Raw genomic sequence first — 19,744 nt, 5'->3', positions numbered from 1 at the left:
CCACAGGTGGGGAAGGAAGCTAAAGTAATTCCACTACCTAAACATAGTAAAGCCCCCTTTGCTGGCTCTAACAGCCGACCAATCAGTTTCCTGCCTGTTCTTAGTAAACTTGACTGAGAGAATTGTATTTGAACAAATACAATGTTATTTTATAGAGAACAAATGAACTACTGACTTTCTGCATGCATATAGAGAAAGGCACACCACTTGCACTGCACTGACACAGACGACTGATGATTGGCTAAAATAACTGGATGATAAGATGATAGTTGGAGCTGTTTTGTTAGATTTCAGTGCAGCCTTTGATGTCATTGAAGAAGACTAACTTGTCACGGCTTTACATCCCCTACTATCACATGGTTGGAACGTCTTTTTTTTATCCAGTAGAACCCAGAGAGTGTTCTGAAAAGATTTGGCATGGCTCCCCAGATCCTCAAAAAGTTCTGAAGCTGCACCATCGAGAGCATCCTGACCGGTTGCATCACTGCCTGGTATGACGACTGCTCGGCGCTACAGAGGGTTGTGCGCACGGCCCAGTACATTACTGGGGCCAAGCTTCCTGCCATCCAGGACCTATACACTGGACGGTGTCAGAAGAAACACCGAAAATTTGGCCAAAGTCTCCAGTCACCCAAGTCATAGACTATTCTCTCTGCTAACACATGGCAAGCAGTACCGGAGCACCAAGTCTAGGGCCAAACGGCTCCTTAACAGCTTCCACCCCCAAGCCATTCGACTGCTGAACAATTAATCAAATGGCCACCCGGACTATTTACATTTGTTTTTACACTGCTGCTACTCGCTGTTTATTGTCTATGCATTGTCACTTCACCACTACCTACAAGTACAAATGACTTTAATAGCCTCCACACTGACTCTGTACCGGTATCCCCTGTATATAGCCTCCACACTGACTCGGTACCGGTACCCCCTGTATATAGCCTCCACACTGACTCGGTACCGGTATCCCCTGTATATAGCCTCCACACTGACTCGGTACCGGTATCCCCTGTATATAGCCTCCACACTGACTCTGTACCGGTATCCCCTGTATATAGCCTCCACACTGACTCTGTACCGGTATCCCCTGTATATAGCCTCCACACTGACTCGGTACCGGTACCCCCTGTATATAGCCTCCACACTGACTCGGTGCCGGTACCCCCTGTATATAGTCTCCACACTGACTCGGTACCGGTACCCCCTGTATATAGTCTCCACACTGACTCGGTACCGGTACCCCCTGTATATAGCCTCCACACTGACTCAGTACCGGTACCCCCTGTATATAGCCTCCACACTGACTCAGTACCGGTACCCCCTGTATATAGCCTCCACACTGACTCGGTACCGGTACCCCCTGTATATAGCCTCCACACTGACTCAGTACCGGTACCCCCTGTATATAGCCTCCACACTGACTCAGTACCGGTACCCCCTGTATATAGCCTCCACACTGACTCGGTACTGGTACCCCCTGTATATAGCCTCCACATTGACTCAGTACCGGTACCCCTGTATATAGCCTCCACATTGACTCTGTACTGGTACCACCTGTATATAGCCTCCACATTGACTCTGTACTGGTACCACCTGTATATAGCCTCCACATTGACTCTGTACTGGTACCACCTGTATATAGCCTCCACATTGACTCAGTACCGGTACCCCCTGTATATAGCCTCCACATTGACTCTGTACTGGTACCACCTGTATATAGCCTCCACATTGACTCAGTACCGGTACCCCCTGTATATAGCCTCCACACTGACTCAGTACCGGTACCACCTGTATATAGCCTCCACACTGACTCAGTACCGGTACCACCTGTATATAGCCTCCACATTGACTCAGTACCGGTACTCCCTGTATATAGCCTAAACACTGACTCAGTACCGGTACCCCCTGTATATAGCCTCCACACTGACTCAGTACCGGTACCCCCTGTATATAGCCTCCACACTGACTCAGTACCGGTACCCCCTGTATATAGCCTCCACACTGACTCAGTACCGGTACCCCCTGTAGCCTAAACACTGACTCAGTACCGGTACCCCCTGTATATAGCCTCCACCCTGACTCAGTACTGGTACCCCCTGTATATAGCCTCCACCCTGACTCAGTACCGGTACCCCCTGTATATAGCCTCCACACTGACTCAGTACCGGTACCCCCTGTATATAGCCTCATTAATGTTATTTTATTGTGTTAGTTTTGATTCTTTTTTTATTTAGTTTATTTAGTGAATATTTTCTTAAGTCTTCCTTGAGCTGCATTGTTGGTTAAGGGCTGGTAAGTAAGCATTTCACAGTAAGGTTGTTCTTAGCGCATGTGATAAATTAAAGTTTGATTTGATTTGAACATCCATATTAGTCTTTCATGGTTGAGGGTTGAGGAGAAACTAACTGCTTCTCTCCTAGTCTTTTTAAGAAACATTTGTGTATTGAAAAATGCCTAACGACTTGTACAATCTATTTGCATACATTCAAAACAGACATAGATACCCCACCAGACAGGCCACTATGGGTTTCTTCACGGTACCCAAAACAAAAACAGACTTAATGCGTCGCTTAATTATGTATAGAGCCATGTCATGGTGGAATGCTCTGTCACCAGAGGCTTTAGCTTTAAAAACAGCACCTCTCCTCTCTCTAAAGTTCTAATTTAATTTAAATATAACAATATTACTATGTATATAACTATATGAATATGTATGTAATAATTTTGGTGTATTTCTAATACATAACTATCATTTTCTTATTTGTTTTTAACTTCTTGAGACTAGGGGGCAGTATTTTGATGTTTGGATGAAAAACATGCCCAAATGAAACGGCCTATTTCTCAGGCCCAGAAGCTAGAATATTTATATAATTGGCAGATTAGGATCGAAAACACTCTAAAGTTTCCAAAACTGTCAAAATATTGTCTGTGAGTATAACAGAACTGATATTGCAGGCGAAAATCTGAGGAAAATCCAACCAGTAAGTGCTGTTTATCTGAAATCTCTCTGTTCCATTGCATGCCTTCCTTCCATTTAAAGGGATATCAACCAGATTCCTTTCCCTATAGCTTCCACAAGGTGTGAACAGTCTTTAGACATAGTTTCAGGCTTTTATTCTGAAAAATTAGCGAGAATGATCACATTGCGTCAGTGGATAGCTGGGTGTACCCAGAGTTTTGCATGCACGAGCAGCATGGAGCAGACCTTTTCTCTCTCTCTCCTATGGAAAAAGCTACCGTCCGGTTGAAATATTATTGATTATTTATTGGAAAAACAACCTGAGGATTCATTATAAAAAACGTTTGACATGTTTCTACGAACTTTACTATTTGGAATTTTCTTCTGCCCGTCGTGACCTGCACGAGCATCTGGATCCCTAAACAAAACGTGCCAACCAAATGGAGGTTTTTGGATATAAAAATAATCTTTATTGAACAAAAGGAACATTTATTGTGTAACTGGGAGTCTCGTGTGTGCAAACATCCGAAGATAATCCAAGGTAAGTGATTCATTTTGTGATTCAGATATTGCTTTTCTGACTTTCGTGACCAATCTACTTTGCTGCTAGCTGTTTGTAATGTTGTCTGCTGAGAGAGATGTCCTCACATAAACGCTTGGTTTTCTTTTGCTGTAAAGCTTTTTTGAAATCTGACAGGCCAGGTGGATTAACATGTGAGAGACGCGTTACTCTGGACCCTGATCTCTCTTTTGAAGAACATATCAAGACTGTTTCAAGGACAGCTTTTTTCCATCTACGTAACATTGCAAAAATCAGAAACTTTCTGTCCAAAAATTATGCAGAAAAATTAATCCATGCTTTTGTCTCTTCTAGGTTAGACTACTGCAATGCTCTACTTTCCGGCTACCCGGATAAAGCACTGAATAAACTTCAGTTAGTGCTAAACACGGCTGCTAGAATCCTGACTAGAACCAAAAAATGTGATCATATTACTCCAGTGCTAGCCTCCCTACACTGGCTTTCTGTCAAGGCAAGGCTGATTTCAAGGTTTTACTGCTAACCTACAAAGCATTACATGGGTTTCCTCTTACCTATCTCTCTGATTTGGTCCTGCCGTACATACCTACACGTACGCTACGGTCACAAGACGCAGGCCTCCTAATTGTCCCAAGAATTTCTAAGCAAACAGCTGGAGGCAGGGCTTTCTCCTATAGAGCTCCATTTTTATGGAATGGTCTGCCTACCCATGTGAGAGACGCAAACTCGGTCTCAACCTTTAAGTCTTTACTGAAGACTCATCTCTTCAGTGGGTCAAATGATTGAGTGTAGTCTGGTCCAGGAGTGTGAAGGTGAACGGAAAGGCTCTGGAGCAACAAACCGCCCTTGCTGTCTCTGCCTGGCCAGTTCCCCTCTTTCCACTGGGATTCTCTGCCTCTAACCCTATTACAGGGGCTGAGTCACTGGCTTACTAGGGCTCTTTCATACCGTCCCTAGGAGGGGTGCGTCACTTGAGTGGGTTGAGTCACTGATGTGATCTTCCTGTCTGGGTTGGCGCCCCCCCCCCCTTGGGTTGTACCATGGCGGGGAGATCTTTGTGGGCTATACTCGGCCTTGTCTCAGGATGGTAAGTTGGTGGTTGAAGATATCCCTCTAGTGGTGTGGGGGCTGTGCTTTGGCAAAGTGGGTGGGGTTATATTCTTCCTGTTTGGCCCTGTCCGGGGGTGTCATCGGATGGGGCCACAGTGTCTCCTGACCCCTCCTGTCTCAGCCTCCAGTATTTATGCTGCAGTAGTTTATGTGTCGGGGGGGCTCGGGTCAGTTTGTTATATCTGGAGTACTTCTCCTGTCCTATCCGGTGTCCTGTGTGAATTTAAGTATGCTCTCTCTAATTATCTCTTTCTCTCTTTCCTTCTCTCTCTCGGAGGACCTGAGCCCTAGGACCATGCCTCAGAACTACCTGACATGATGACTCCTTGCTGTCCCCACCTGGCCGTGCTGCTGCTCCAGTTGCAACTGTTCTGCCTGTGATTATTATTATTTGACCATGCTGGTCATTTATGAACATTTGAACATCTTGGCCATGTTCTGTTATAATCTCTACCCGGCACAGCCAGAAGAGGATTGGCCACCCCACATAGCCTGGTTCCTCTCTAGGTTTCTTCCTAGGTTTTGGCCTTTCTAGGGAGTTTTTCCTAGACACCGTGCTTCTACACCTGCATTGCTTGCTGTTTGGGGTTTTAGGCTGGGTTTCTGTACAGCACTTTGAGATATCAGCTGATGTACGAAGGGCTATATAAATAAATGTGATTTGATTTTATTAACAACAAGCTAAACAGTGTTTTGGTATATTCCACTTGTGATTTCATGAAAATTAAAATATTTTTTGTAATTTAATTTGAATTTGGCGCTCTGCAATTCAGCGGATGTTAACGAAAATGATCCCGCTGACGGGATGGGTGCTCCAAGAAGTGAATGTAATATCTGATGTTGTTCTCGTCTACAACTGTTCTGTACTCTGTCATGTGTTTATATGCTTTATGTGGACACCAGGAAGAGTAGATGCTGCATGTGCCAATGTGAATCCTAATAAACTAACCTACACAGTGTGTGTGTGTACAACCACCTGTCACACACAGACACTGTGAACTCTCTTTGTCCCTCCATTTGTTCAGACAGAAACATAATTTCCTAATTAAAGTCATTATTTAATCAAGGCTTTGGCTGAGTGGCTGAGCAGAGAGAGAAAGACGCATGCACTCGCACAAACACACACACACACACACACACACACACACACACACACACACACACACACACACACACACACACAAACAGGCCATTTTAGTAATCAGCCATGTAAGACCATTTAATATGGATGATGGGATAACACACATCTGCCTGGGTCATTGCAGGACGAGCTGTGTGTGTGTGTGTGTGTGTGTGTGTGTGTTAGGGGTGTCTGCAGGACATGGTACAGTGGTTAACATCAATATGCTATGAAGCCCTTATGGCTACCGGAGCGCCAAGTCTAAGACCAAAAGGCTCCTTAACAGCTTCTACCCCAAAGCCATAAGTCTGTTGAATTACTAAACTAATCAAATGGCCACTACCCCCTTTGTTTTTACACTGATGCTACTTGCTTTTTATTATCTATGCATAGTCACTTTACAAATGACCTTGATGAACCTGCACCCCCGCATATTGACACGGTACCAGCACCCACCTGAATTTAGCCTCGTTATTGTTATGTACATTTATTATTTTACTTTTTGTTGATTAGATTTTTTTTAACTTTAGTTTATTTAGTAAATATTTTCTTAACTCTATTTCTTGAACTGAATTGTTGGTTAAGGGTTTGTTATAAGCATTTCACGGTAAGGTCTGAACCTGTTGTATTGGCGCATGTGACATATCAATTTTTATTTAATTGTTTTTGTTTTTTCAATTAAAGTGGTAGCAGGTGGATTGCAATGCTGTATGTGTCTGTGTTTCAGTGTGTGTGTTACAAGACATAGGGTGTGTGTGTGTGTGTGTGTGTGTGTGTTGTGTGTGTGCGTTCTGTTCTCCCATAGCTCCCACACTACCATCTTAGGTACATTATCCATCCTAGATACATTATCCATCCTGGATACATTATCCATCCAACAGGTAGATAGATAGACAGACAGAGATAGACAGACAGAGATAGAGAGAGAGAGAGCGAGAGAGGGGGGGTGAGAGAGAGAGAGAAACATAGAGAGAAACAGACATAAACAGAGAGAAACAGAGAGAGAGAAACAGGGAGAGACTAACAGACAGAAACAGAGAGAGAAACAGAAAAACAGGGAGAGACTAACAGACAGAAACAAGAGAGAGAAACGGAGGGAGAGAAAACAAGAAAGATAAATAGAGGGAGAGAAAACAAGAGAGAAATGGAGGGAGAGAAAACAAGAAAGAGAAACAGAGGGAGAGGAACAGAGACCATTGATTAATATTGTTACTGACTGTCCCATTGACAATCTACGCTTTGGCAATATATACGTCATGCCAATAAAGCAAATTGAATTGAATAGAGCAACAGAGAGAGAGACAGACAGTACAGTAATAACGATCCTATATCCCAAAGTGACACCAACACCTTAATGCACTCACAGAGACAGAGACAGTTTACACAGACTACACTAACAGAACATTTAGATAGTGTACACAACACTAACAGGATGTTTAGACAGGGTACGTAACACTAACAGAAAGTTTAGATAGGGTACGTAACACAAACAGGATGTTTAGACAGGGTACATAACACTAACAGAATGTTTAGACAGGGTACATAACACTAACAGAATGTTTAGATAAGGTACATATCACTAACAGAATGTTTATACAGGGTACATAACACCAACAGAATGTTTAGATAAGGTACATATCACTAACAGAATGTTTAGACAGGGTACATAACACTAACATAATGTTTAGACAGGGTACATAACACTAACAGAATGTTTAGATAAGGTACATATCACTAACAGAATGTTTATACAGGGTACATAACACCAACAGAATGTTTCGGTAGTGTAGTCATAGACCATTGAGCACTACAACTTGACATACTGTGGCACCCCAAGTCTAGCAGCTAGTTGGGCCACCAGGTAATCCTTCAACACACATGTACATGTACTATTTCACTCATTCAGTCCTACAGAGACAGACACACAGACAGAGAGAAACAGAGAGAGAGAAAGAGAGGGAGAGAGAGAGGGAGAGAGAGATCTCTCTCTCTCTCTCTCTCTCTCTCTCTCTGTGTCTCTCTCTCTGTATCTACTTCACTTGCTTTCGGCAATGTTAACATATGCCAGTGAAACCTATTGAATTGAATTGAGAGAAAGAAAGACAGACAGAGACAGAGAGAGAGAGAGAGAGAGAGAGAGAGAGACAGACAGACATACAGACAGACAGACAGACAGGGGGATACTGAGAGAGACACAGACAGACAGCTGACACACAACAGAGTACTCCCAAGTCTAACATTTAGCAGAGCCACCACAGGTAATCCTCCAACAGACTGATCTGTTTTGACTAGGCAAAGGATCACATCCTAATGTAGCCTAATGCTTTTGGCTGAGATTAAGAAATATGGCTAGGGTAACAGCCTTTACTCACCCACACTGCGTCCAAGTATTGACAGAAGTTGGTTTGACACATTGACAAGGTAAGCAAGCTAGCAAACTTACAATGTTGGTTAGCTTAGCCATCGAACTAAAATCTCATTGGTTGAAGAGTTGTTCCAACTTCAACGAGCTCATCTCGCATTTACAAATCCCCCAACTGGAAAATACGAGATGGACCAAGGACAATGTGAATGTACCATCAGATGAGTGAGATAGGGAGTTATGGGTATTGTAGTCCTTCTTTACCATATAGTGCAGGGGTTATGGGTATTGTAGGCCTTCTTTACTATATAGTACAGGGATTATGGGTATTGTAGTCCTTCTTTACCGTATAGTACAGGGGTTATAGGTATTGTAGTCCTCTTTACCATATAGTATGGGGGTTATGGGTGTTGTAGTCATTTAGCATATATTCCAGGGATTGTGGGTATTGTAGTCCTTCTAACCATATATTACAGGGATACTCAAGTACTATTTGAGAAGGTCTGGTCACACAAACTTCCTAGGTGTCCAAGGTCCAGATGGATATTGTCATTTATCGGCCTAGTAACAAACCCCCACCTCACAACCCATGTGACGCCAAACTGTTCACACACCACTTGTTGGCGCAGAGAAAATGTTGCGGTTTTAAATCTCATTTCCTGCAGTTCGACACACGTGTGTGTTTATATGACCAGGGGTCGAAGCCCGACCCAGTCCCCCCCCCCCCCCCCACCATAACAAAAAAAATAGTCGGGACCGGGGTTCTGGGTCCAGATCCGGACCGCTGCCCACCAGTGAGTATGGGGGATATAGTATAAATATCAGTGATGTAGGCATCACCAGTATCCCCACCAGTGAGTATGGGGGATATAGTATATATATCAGTGATGTAGGCATCACTAGTATCCCCACCAGTGAGTATGGGGGATATAGTATATAGATCAGTGATGTAGGCATCACTAGTATCCCCACCAGTGAGTATGGGGGATATAGTATATATATCAGTGATGTAGGCATCACTAGTATCCCCACCAGTGAGTATGGGGGATATAGTATATAGATCAGTGATGTAGGCATCACTAGTATCCCCACCAGTGAGTATGGGGGATATAGTATAAATATCAGTGATGTAGGCATCACTAGTATCCCCACCAGTGAGTATGGGGGATATAGTATATATATCAGTGATGTAGGCATCACTAGTATCCCCACCAGTGAGTATGGGGGATATAGTATATAGATCAGTGATATAGACATCACCAGTATCCCCACCAGCATGTCTATGGGTACTGTAGTTTCCCCATGATAAGGGCTGATGGGTTTTAAAGTCAGGTGAGGGGTTGAAGTAGTTGTACTCACCATAGAGTATGTTGATCAGTGATATAGGCATCACTAGTATCCCCACCAGCATGTCTATGGGTACTGTAGTTTCCCCATGATAAGGGTTGATGGGTTTTAAAGTCAGGTGAGGGGTTGAAGTAGTTGTACTCACCATAGAGTATGTTGATCAGTGATATAGGCATCACTAGTATCCCCACCAGTATGTCTATGGGTACTGTAGTTTCCCCATGATAAGGGCTGATGGGTTTTAAAGTCAGGTGAGGGGTTTATGACTAAAGTAGTTGTACTCACCATAGAGTATGTTGATCAGTGATATGGGCATCACTAGTATCCCCACCAGCATGTCTATGGGTACTGTAGTTTCCCCATGATAAGGGCTGATGGGTTTTAAAGTCAGGTGAGGGGTTTATGACTAAAGTAGTTGTACTCACCATAGAGTATGTTGATCAGTGATATAGGCATCACTAGTATCCCCACCAGCATGTCTATGGGTACTGTAGTTTCCCCATGATAAGGGCTGATGGGTTTTAAAGTCAGGTGAGGGGTTGAAGTAGTTGTACTCACCATAGAGTATGTTGATCAGTGATATAGGCATCACTAGTATCCCCACCAGCATGTCTATGGGTACTGTAGTTTCCCCATGATAAGGGCTGATGTGTTTTAAAGTCAGGTGAGGGGTTGAAGTAGTTGTACTCACCATAGAGTATGTTGATCAGTGATATAGGCATCACTAGTATCCCCACCAGCATGTCTATGGGTACTGTAGTTTCCCCATGATAAGGGCTGATGGGTTTTAAAGTCAGGTGAGGGGTTGAAGTAGTTGTACTCACCATAGAGTATGTTGATCAGTGATATAGGCATCACTAGTATCCCCACCAGCATGTCTATGGGTACTGTAGTTTCCCCATGATAAGGGCTGATGTGTTTTAAAGTCAGGTGAGGGGTTGAAGTAGTTGTACTCACCATAGAGTATGTTGATCAGTGATATAGGCATCACTAGTATCCCCACCAGCATGTCTATGGGTACTGTAGTTTCCCCATGATAAGGGCTGATGGGTTTTAAAGTCAGGTGAGGGGTTGAAGTAGTTGTACTCACCATAGAGTATGTTGATCAGTGATATAGGCATCACCAGTATCCCCACCAGCATGTCTATGGGTACTGTAGTTTCCCCATGATAAGGGCTGATGGGTTTTAAAGTCAGGTGAGGGGTTGAAGTAGTTGTACTCACCATAGAGTATGTTGATCAGTGATATAGGCATCACTAGTATCCCCACCAGCATGTCTATGGGTACTGTAGTTTCCCCATGATAAGGGCTGATGGGTTTTAAAGTCAGGTGAGGGGTTGAAGTAGTTGTACTCACCATAGAGTATGTTGATCAGTGATATAGGCATCACTAGTATCCCCACCAGCATGTCTATGGGTACTGTAGTTTCCCCATGATAAGGGCTGATGGGTTTTAAAGTCAGGTGAGGGGTTTATGACCAAAGTAGTTGTACTCACCATAGAGTATGTTGATCAGTGATATAGGCATCACTAGTATCCCCACCAGCATGTCGGCCACAGCCAACGACCTCAGGAAGAAGTTAGTAGCGTTCTGAAGCTTCTTCTCCAGTGAGACGGCCAGAATCACCAGGATGTTCCCGCCCACCGTCAGCGCGATGATGACTAGGATGAGAAGCGCCGGCCAGTTCTTCTCCTTCAAAATACAACCAAACTTGATTTGTATAGCTAGCACCATAGAAATAGAATGACTAGAATGGTCAGTACAGGTGCACCAAAGCAGGGACCGAGAGACTAAAAACAGCTTCTATCTCAAGGCCACCAGACTAACATTAAGTGGCTGCTGCCATACATGTAAAAAATGTATCACTAGCCACTTTAAACAATGCCACTTAGTATAATGTTTACATACCCTACATTACTCATCTCATATGTATATACTGTACGCTATACCATCTACTGCATCTTGCCTATGCCGTTCTGTACCATCACTCATTCATATATCTTTATGTACATATTCTTCATCCCTTTACACTTGTGTGTATAAGGTAGCTGTTGTGAAATTGTTAGGTTAGATTACACGTTGGTTATTACTGCATTGTCGAAACTAGAAGCACAAGCATTTCGCTACACTCGCATTAACATCTGCTAACCATGTGTATGTGTGACAAATAAAATGTGATTTGATTTGATTTGATGACTGGAGCAGTCAACATCTGAACCTTTGACCATGGCAGATAACTGGTAAACTAATGGGTACACTCAAAATACCTACCCTGGTATTGAAGTGATTGTTTTTCTATACAGTGCCTTGCGAGTACTCGGCCCCCTTGAACTTTGCGACCTTTTGCCACATTTCAGGCTTCAAACATAAAGATATAAAACTGTATTTTTTTGTGAAGAATCAACAACAAGTGGGACACAATCATGAAGTGGAACGACATTTATTGGATATTTCAAACTTTTTTAACAAATCAAAAACTGAAAAATTGGGCGTGAAAAATTATTCAGCCCCTTTACTTTCAGTACAGAAAACTCTCTCCAGAAGTTCAGTGAGGATCTCTGAATGATCCAATGTTGACCTAAATGACTAATGATGATAAATACAATCCACCTGTGTGTAATCAAGTCTCCGTATAAATGCACCTGCACTGTGATAGTCTCAGAGGTCCGTCAAAAGCGCAGAGAGCATCATGAAGAACAAGAAACACACCAGGCAGGTCCGAGATACTGTTGTGAAGAAGTTTAAAGCCGGATTTGGATACAAAAAGATTTCCCAAGCTTTAAACATCCCAAGGAGCACTGTGCAAGCGATAATATTGAAATGGAAGGAGTATCACACCACTGCAAATCTACCAAGACCTGGCCGTCCCTCTAAACTTTCAGCTCATACAAGGAGAAGACTGATCAGAGATGCAGCCAAGAGGCCCATGATCACTCTGGATGAACTGCAGAGATCTACAGCTGAGGTGGGAGACTCTGTCCATAGGACAACAATCAGTCGTATATTGCACAAATCTGGCCTTTATGGAAGAGTGGCAAGAAGAAAGCCATTTCTTAAAGATATCCATAAAAAAGTGTCGTTTAAAGTTTGCCACAAGCCACCTGGAAGACACACCAAACATGTGGAAGAAGGTGCTCTGGTCAGATGAAACCAAAATTTAACTTTTTGGCAACAATGCAAAACATTATGTTTGGCGTAAAAGCAACACAGCCCATCACCCTGAACACGCCATCCCCACTGTCAAACATGGTGGACAGGGAAGATGGTTAAAATTGATGGGAAGATGGATGGAGCCAAATACAGGACCATTCTGGAAGAAAACCTGATGGAGTCTGCAAAAGACCTGAGACTGGGACGAAGATTTGTCTTCCAACAAGACAATGATCCAAAACATAAAGCAAAATCTACAATGGAATGGTTAAAAAATAAACATATCCAGGTGTTAGAATGGCCAAGTCAAAGTCCAGACCTGAATCCAATCGAGAATCTGTGGAAAGAACTGAAAACTGCTGTTCATAGATGCTCTCCATCCAACCTCACTGAGCTCGAGCTGTTTTGCAAGGAGGAATGGGAAAAAATGTCAGTCTCTCGATGTGCAAAACTGATAGAGACATACCCCAAGCGACTTACAGCTGTAATCGCAACAAAAGGTGGCGCTACAAAGTATTAACTTAAGGGGGCTGAATAATTTTGCACGCCCAATTTTTCAGTTTTTGATTTATTAAAAAAGTTTGAAATATCCAATAAATGTCGTTCCACTTCATGATTGTGTCCCACTTGTTGTTGATTCTTCACAAAAAAATACAGTTTTATATCTTTATGTTTGAAGCCTGAAATGTGGCAAAAGGTCGCAAAGTTCAAGGGGGCCGAATACTTTCGCAAGGCACTGTATATAGCACATTCCGTAGCAACAGCATTAACAATCTATAATAATAATTGTAATAACAGAGATAAATAAAAACAGTTAAACCGTCTGACCTTCATGGGCGATGCTCTCAACACCACCTCCGCCTGGGATCCCAATGACAGGTTGCTGTCCGCTCCCCCGTCCCCGGCCCCCCAGGGTAGACTCTGGTTTAGTCCACGGTAGGTGGAGTTATTCCCCCCTGGCCAGACCATCCAGCCCCCCATCTCCAGAGAGGGCGTGGTGGAAGAACCAAAGCCCCCCAGTAAGGCTACTCCTCCTGGGGTTCCCATCCTGGGATGGTCCCCTGGGGTCTGGAGGTCCTGGCTGGACCTGGACTACACCCCAGTCACCACCAGAGGGGGGCAGTGGACCCACCCAGAGGTCCACAGGTCATCAGGATACTTGGGATTGGCTTGGTTGGGGGTTAAAAGGTGTTTTCTAGTTGTGGATAGTCCAAGTTCATCCACTTAGAAAGTCCTATCGGGACATTCAGAGAGTTGGGGGTCGACTTGGTCTGGGTTCTAAGGTAAAATAGTATTGTGGTGTTGTCTCATTACGTTCACAAAAGGAACCAGTCCAGACTTCAGTTAAGGTCCACTTGGAAGTACTCTGATGTTCATTGTGATTGTAGTGTTCTTTTGAAGTAGAGCACCAAATGGTTCTGGGGACAATGCCCCTGACCCTAAGCTGAGTGTAGGCTTTAGCTCTAGCTTTAGTTCAGCAGGCCAACACAGTCTTGTAGGAAGAGTCCACTGTGGTTTTCCAGGAAGGTCTTCTTTCGAAGACCTTTGTGTCGTTGGTTACTTTCCTCTTTCAGATAAGAAGCATCGGTTCTTCTTCTCCATGTTCAGAAAGCACTAGAGAAAAGGAAAGACAACAGTGAGCTGGACTGTGTGTAATTGTTTTATTTAATGTATTATTATTTTCAATGACAGACCAGGAACAGTGGATTAACTGCCATGATCAGGGGCAGAGAGACCTTTTTTTACCTTGTCAGCTCGGGGATTTGATCTTGCAACCTTTCAGTTACAAGTACAACACTCTAACCACTAGGCTACCTGCTGCCCCCATTGTGTTTGTGCACGTTTGTATGTGTGTGTGGACGTGTTTAACTATACTTGTGGGAGCCAGATGTCCCCACAAGAAAAGTAAACAAACAAACATGTTGTTAGTCCCCACAAGGTCAAATGCTATTTCTAGGGGGTTTGGAGTTAAGGTTACAATTAGTGTTAAGGTTAGCATTAAGTTTAGTGTTAAGGTTAGCATTAAGTTTAGGGTTAAGGTTAGCATTAAGTTTAGGGTTATGGTTAACATTAAGTTTAGGGTTATGGTTAACATTAAGTTTAGGGTTAAGGTTAGCATTAAGTTTAGGGTTATGGTTAGCATTAAGTTTAGGGTTAAGGTTAGCATTACGTTTAGGGTTATGGTTAGCATTAAGTTTAGGGTTAAGGTTAGCATTAAGTTTAGGGTTATGGTTAGCATTAAGTTTAGGGTTAAGGTTAGCATTAAGTTTAGGGTTATGGTTAGCATTACATTTAGGGTTAAGGTTAGCATTAAGTTTAGGGTTATGGTTAGAATTAAGTTTAGGGTTATGGTTAGCATTAAGTTTAGGGTTAAGGTTAGCATTACGTTTAGGGTTATGGTTAGCATTAAGTTTAGGGTTATGGTTAGCATTAAGTTTAGGGTTAAGGTTAGCATTAAGTTTAGGGTTATGGTTAGCATTAAGTTTAGGGTTATGGTTAGCATTACGTTTAGGGTTAAGGTTAGCATTAAGTTTAGGGTTATGGTTAGCATTACGTTTAGGGTTATGGTTAGCATTAAGTTTAGGGTTATGGTTAGCATTAAGTTTAGGGTTAAGGTTAGCATTAAGTTTAGGGTTAAGGTTAGCATTAAGTTTAGGGTTATGGTTAGGGGTTAGGGAAAACAGGATTTTGAATGGTACTGAATTGTGTGTCCCAACAAGGTGTGTCACTGCAACCTTAAAGGTCCTTAATGATGTCACCATTGCCCTTTATTCTAAGCAATGTTGTGCTGTTATTTTTATTGACTAGGCCAAAGCTTTTGATACGGTAGACCATTTCATTCTTGTGGAACCGGCTAAGGAGTTTTGGTGTCTCTGAGGGGTCTTTGGACTGGTTTGCTAACTACCTCTCTCAAAGAGTGCAGTGTATAATGTCAGAACATCTGTTGTCTCAGCCACTGCCTGTCACCAAAGGGAGTACCCCAAGGCTCGATCCTAGGCCCCAAGCTCTTCTCAATTTACACCAACAACATAGCTCAGGCAGTAGGAAGCTCTCTCATCTATTTATATGCAGATGATACAGTCTTATACTCAGCTGGCCCCTCCCCGGATTTTGTGTTAAATGCTCTACAACAAAGCTTTCTTAGTGTCCAACAAGCTTTCTCTACCGTTAACCGTTCTGAACACCTCCAAAACAAAGGTCATGTAGTTTCGTAAGAAGAATGCCCCTCTCCCCACAGGTGTGAGTATTTCCTCTGAGGGTTTAGAGATTGAGGTTGTCACCTCAGACAAGTACTTGGGAGTATGACTAGACGGTGCACTGTCCTTCTCTGAGCACATATCAAAGCTGCAGGCTAAAGTTACATCTAGACTTTGTTTCCTCTATTGTATTCGCTCCTCTTTCACCCCAGCTGCCAAACTAACCCTGATTCAGATTACCATCCTAACCATGCTAGATTACAGAATCATCATTTCTAGATCGGCAGGTAAGGGTGCTCTCGAACGGCTAGATGTTCTTTACCATTCGGCCATCAGATTTGCCACCAATGCACCTTATAGGACATATCACTGCAGTCTATACTCCTCTGTAAACTGGTCATCTCTGTAAACCTGTCGCAAGACCCACTGGTTGATGCTTATTTATAAAACCCTCTTAGGCCTCAGTCCCCTCTATCTGAGATATCTACTGCAGCCCTCATCCTCCACATACAATACCCGTTCTGCCAGTCACATTCTGTTAAAGGTCCCCAAAGCACACACATCCCTGGGTCCCTCCTCTTTTCAGCTCTCTGCAGCTAGTGACTGGAACGAGCTGCAACAAACACTCAAACTGGACAGTTTTATCTCAATCTCTTCATTCAAAGACTCAATCATGAACACTCTTACTGACAGTTGTGGCTGCTTTGTGTGATGTATTGTTGTCTCTACCTTCTTGCCCTTTGTGCTGTTGTCTGTGCCCAATAATGTTTGTACCATATTTTTGTGCTGCTACCATGTTGTGTTGCTACCATGTTGTTGTCACGTTGTGTTGCTACTATGCTGTGTTGCTACCATGCTGTGTTGTCATGTTGTGTTGCTACCATGCTGTGTTGTCATGTTGTGTTGCTACCATGCTGTGTTGTCATGGTGTGTTGCTACCATGCTGTGTTGTCATGTTGTGTTGCTACTATGCTGTGCTGTCATGTTGTGTTGCTACCATGCTGTGTTGTCATGTTGTGTTGCTACTATGCTGTGTTGTCATGTTGTGTTGCTACCATGCTGTGTTGTCATGTTGTGTTGCTACCATGCTGTGTTGTCATGTTGTGTTGCTACTATGCTGTGCTGTCATGTTGTGTTGCTACCATGCTGTGTTGTCATGTTGTGTTGCTACCATGCTGTGTTGTCATGGTGTGTTGCTACCATGCTGTGTTGTCATGTTGTGTTGCTACTATGCTGTGCTGTCATGTTGTGTTGCTACCATGCTGTGTTGTCATGTTGTGTTGCTACTATGCTGTGTTGTCATGCTGTGTTGCTACCATGCTGTGTTGTCATGTTGTGTTGATACCATGCTGTGTTGTCATGTTGTGTTGCTACCATGCTGTGTTGTCATGTTGTGTTGCTACTATGCTGTGTTGTCATGTTGTGTTGCTACCATGCTGTGTTGTCATGTTGTGTTGCTACCATGCTGTGTTGTCATGTTGTGTTGCTACCATGCTGTGTTGTCATGTTGTGTTGTTACCATGCTGTGTTGTCATGTTGTGTTGCTACCATGCTGTGTTGTCATGTTGTGTTGCTACCATGCTGTGTTGTCATGTTGTGTTGCTGCCATGCTGTGTTGTCATGTTGTGTTGCTACCATGCTGTGTTGTCATGTTGTGTTGCTACCATGCTGTGTTGTCATGTTGTGTTGCTGCCATGCTGTGTTGTCATGTGTCGCTGCCATGCTGTGTTGTCTTAGGTCTGTCTTTATGTAGTGTAGTGTTGTCTCTCTTGTCATGATGTGTGTTTTGTCCTATATTCATATTTGATTTTATATTTATTTTTAATCCCCGTGCCTAGTTAAATAAAGGTTAAATAAATACAATAAAAAAAAGTTATACAAGGCTGTGTGTGTGTTTATGTGTGTGTATCTGTTTACTTGAGATAAACAGCCTACAGCCTTGAATGCCTATAAAACTAATGCAGTTTGGGAGGCTTAGAATAATGAAATGGGATACACTTATATGGCCTGCATTCCAAATGGAACCTTTTCCATTGCCCCTATGGGCCGTGGTCAAAAGTAGTGCACTATATAGGGAATAGTGCGCATATTGAGAAGCAGCCCTGGCGTTGTTCAGGCAATACGTACCAGAATGCCAGAGCCCTACAGGGCGGTAAACAGGGCTGTGAAACAGCAGGATAGAAAGGATCAAATAGATGACAAGAGAAAAACTATTCAAGATGTACAGTGCCAGCCAAAAGTCTGGACACACCTACTCATTCCAAGGTTTATCTTTATTTTTATTTTTTTTACTATTTTCTACATTGTAGAATATTAGTGAAGACATCAAAACTATGGAATAACACACATGGAATCACGTAGTAACCAAAAAAAGTGTTCATCAAATCAAAGTATGTTTTATATTTGAGATTCTTCAAAGTTGCCACCCTTTGCCTTGATGACAGCTTTGCACACTCTTGGAGAGAGAGACAGAGATAGTGTAGATTCGAAAGAAACACAACTAAACAGGAAGAGATCTACCAGCTCTATTATAGTTATACGATGTGCCAGTGACTTGAATTTAACTTCCCTATTCCTTGTTTAACAGGCTAAGAATAAGCCTCGAATTTGCATTGTCAAAGTCATGAAAATGCGGCCATTTAAGATATATATTAAATTAAATAGATAAGAAGGGAACAAAACTAAACAGAAAGAGACAAGGAAAGGGAGGAGAGAGAGATATGGAGACAGAGACTGAGAAAGAGAGAGATAGAGACACAGAGAGAGAGAAAGAGAGGGAGACAGAGAGAGAGAGAGAGAGAGAGAGGGGAGAGAGAGATATGGAGACAGAGACAGAGAAAGAGAGGGAGACAGAGAGAGGGAGAAAGAGAGGGAGACAGAGAGAGAGAGAGAGAGATATGGAGACAGAGAGAGAGAGAGATATGGAGACAGAGACAGAGAAAGAGAGAGATAGAGATACAGAGAAAGAGAGAGAAAAAGAGGGAGACAGAGAAAGAGAGCGATAGAGACACAGAGAGAGAAAGAGAGGGAGACAGAGAGAGAGAGAGAGAGAGAGAGAGGGGAGAGAGAGATATGGAGACAGAGACAGAGAAAGAGAGAGATAGAGACACAGAGAAAGAGAGAGAAAAAGAGGGAGACAGAGAAAGAGAGCGATAGAGACACAGAGAGAGAGAAAGAGAGGGAGACAGAGAGAGAGAGAGAGAGAGAGAGGGGAGAGAGAGATATGGAGACAGAGACAGAGAGCGATAGAGACACAGAGAGAGAGAAAGAGATGGAGACAGAGAGAGAGAGAGAGTGAGGGGAGAGAGGGGAGAGAGAGATATGGAGACAGAGACAGAGAAAGAGAGAGATAGAGACACAGAGAGAGAGAAAGAGAGGGAGACAGAGAGAGAAAGGGGAGAGAGAGATATGGAGACAGAGACAGAGAAAGAGAGAGATAGAGACACAGAGAGAGAGAACGAGAGAGAGGGAGAGAAGGGAGAGAGGTATAGGGCCATAGAGGGAGATAGAGACAGAGAGACAGGGAGAAATACAGAGCCAACCTTGGGTTCATACTGTAGCTTAATGATGACCATGATTCATCATGGTGTCTATTTCTCTCTCGCTACACCCCCCTCTCCATCTCTCTCTCCCCCCTCCCCCCACCTCTCCCCCCTCTCTCTATCGCTCTCTCCCCCTCTCTCTCTCTCTCCCCCTCTCTCCACATCTCTCTTTCCTCCTTCTCCCCTCTCTCTCTCTCTCTCCCCATCTCTCTCTCCCCCCTCTCCCCTCTATCTCCCTCTCTCTTCCTGCCACAGCATCACAAACTGATCACATTCACATTCATCCAACAGTCACATTCATCCTGTGTGTGTGTGTGTGTCTGTGTGTGTGCGTGTGTGATGATGCACGGTCGTCGTAGCAACCAAATCAATATAGGCGGGAGATTCTAATGAACCAATAAGGAGGGGGTGTGGTATAA

At 43.3% G+C, this 19,744-nt stretch overlaps 1 protein-coding gene across 2 annotated transcripts in view; it reads right to left on the bottom strand.

The window, feature by feature from the left end:
• Window positions 1-19,744, bottom strand: part of LOC110531418 (5-hydroxytryptamine receptor 2C) — a 318,685-nt gene that overhangs the window by 22,313 nt on the left and 276,628 nt on the right. Inside the window, exons 3-4 of one of the 2 annotated variants that reach the window (XM_036987270.1) lie at window positions 13,415-14,200; window positions 10,933-11,128 (exon numbers count right to left, since the gene is read on the bottom strand). In XM_036987270.1, the coding sequence (XP_036843165.1) occupies window positions 10,933-11,128; window positions 13,415-13,633 (415 nt within the window). In that variant the 5' untranslated portion in view covers window positions 13,634-14,200. Of the gene's footprint in view, window positions 1-9,448; window positions 9,678-10,932; window positions 11,129-13,414; window positions 14,201-19,744 lie in introns of those variants that run through there. The other variant, XM_036987271.1, reaches the window with a different exon arrangement.

This window comes from Oncorhynchus mykiss, chromosome 9, assembly GCF_013265735.2.
Source record: "Oncorhynchus mykiss isolate Arlee chromosome 9, USDA_OmykA_1.1, whole genome shotgun sequence".
Taxonomy (NCBI): Eukaryota; Metazoa; Chordata; class Actinopteri; order Salmoniformes; family Salmonidae; genus Oncorhynchus; species Oncorhynchus mykiss.
The sequence above is the reverse complement of the archived record's forward strand: the minus strand, read 5'-3'. Positions and strand labels throughout refer to the sequence as shown.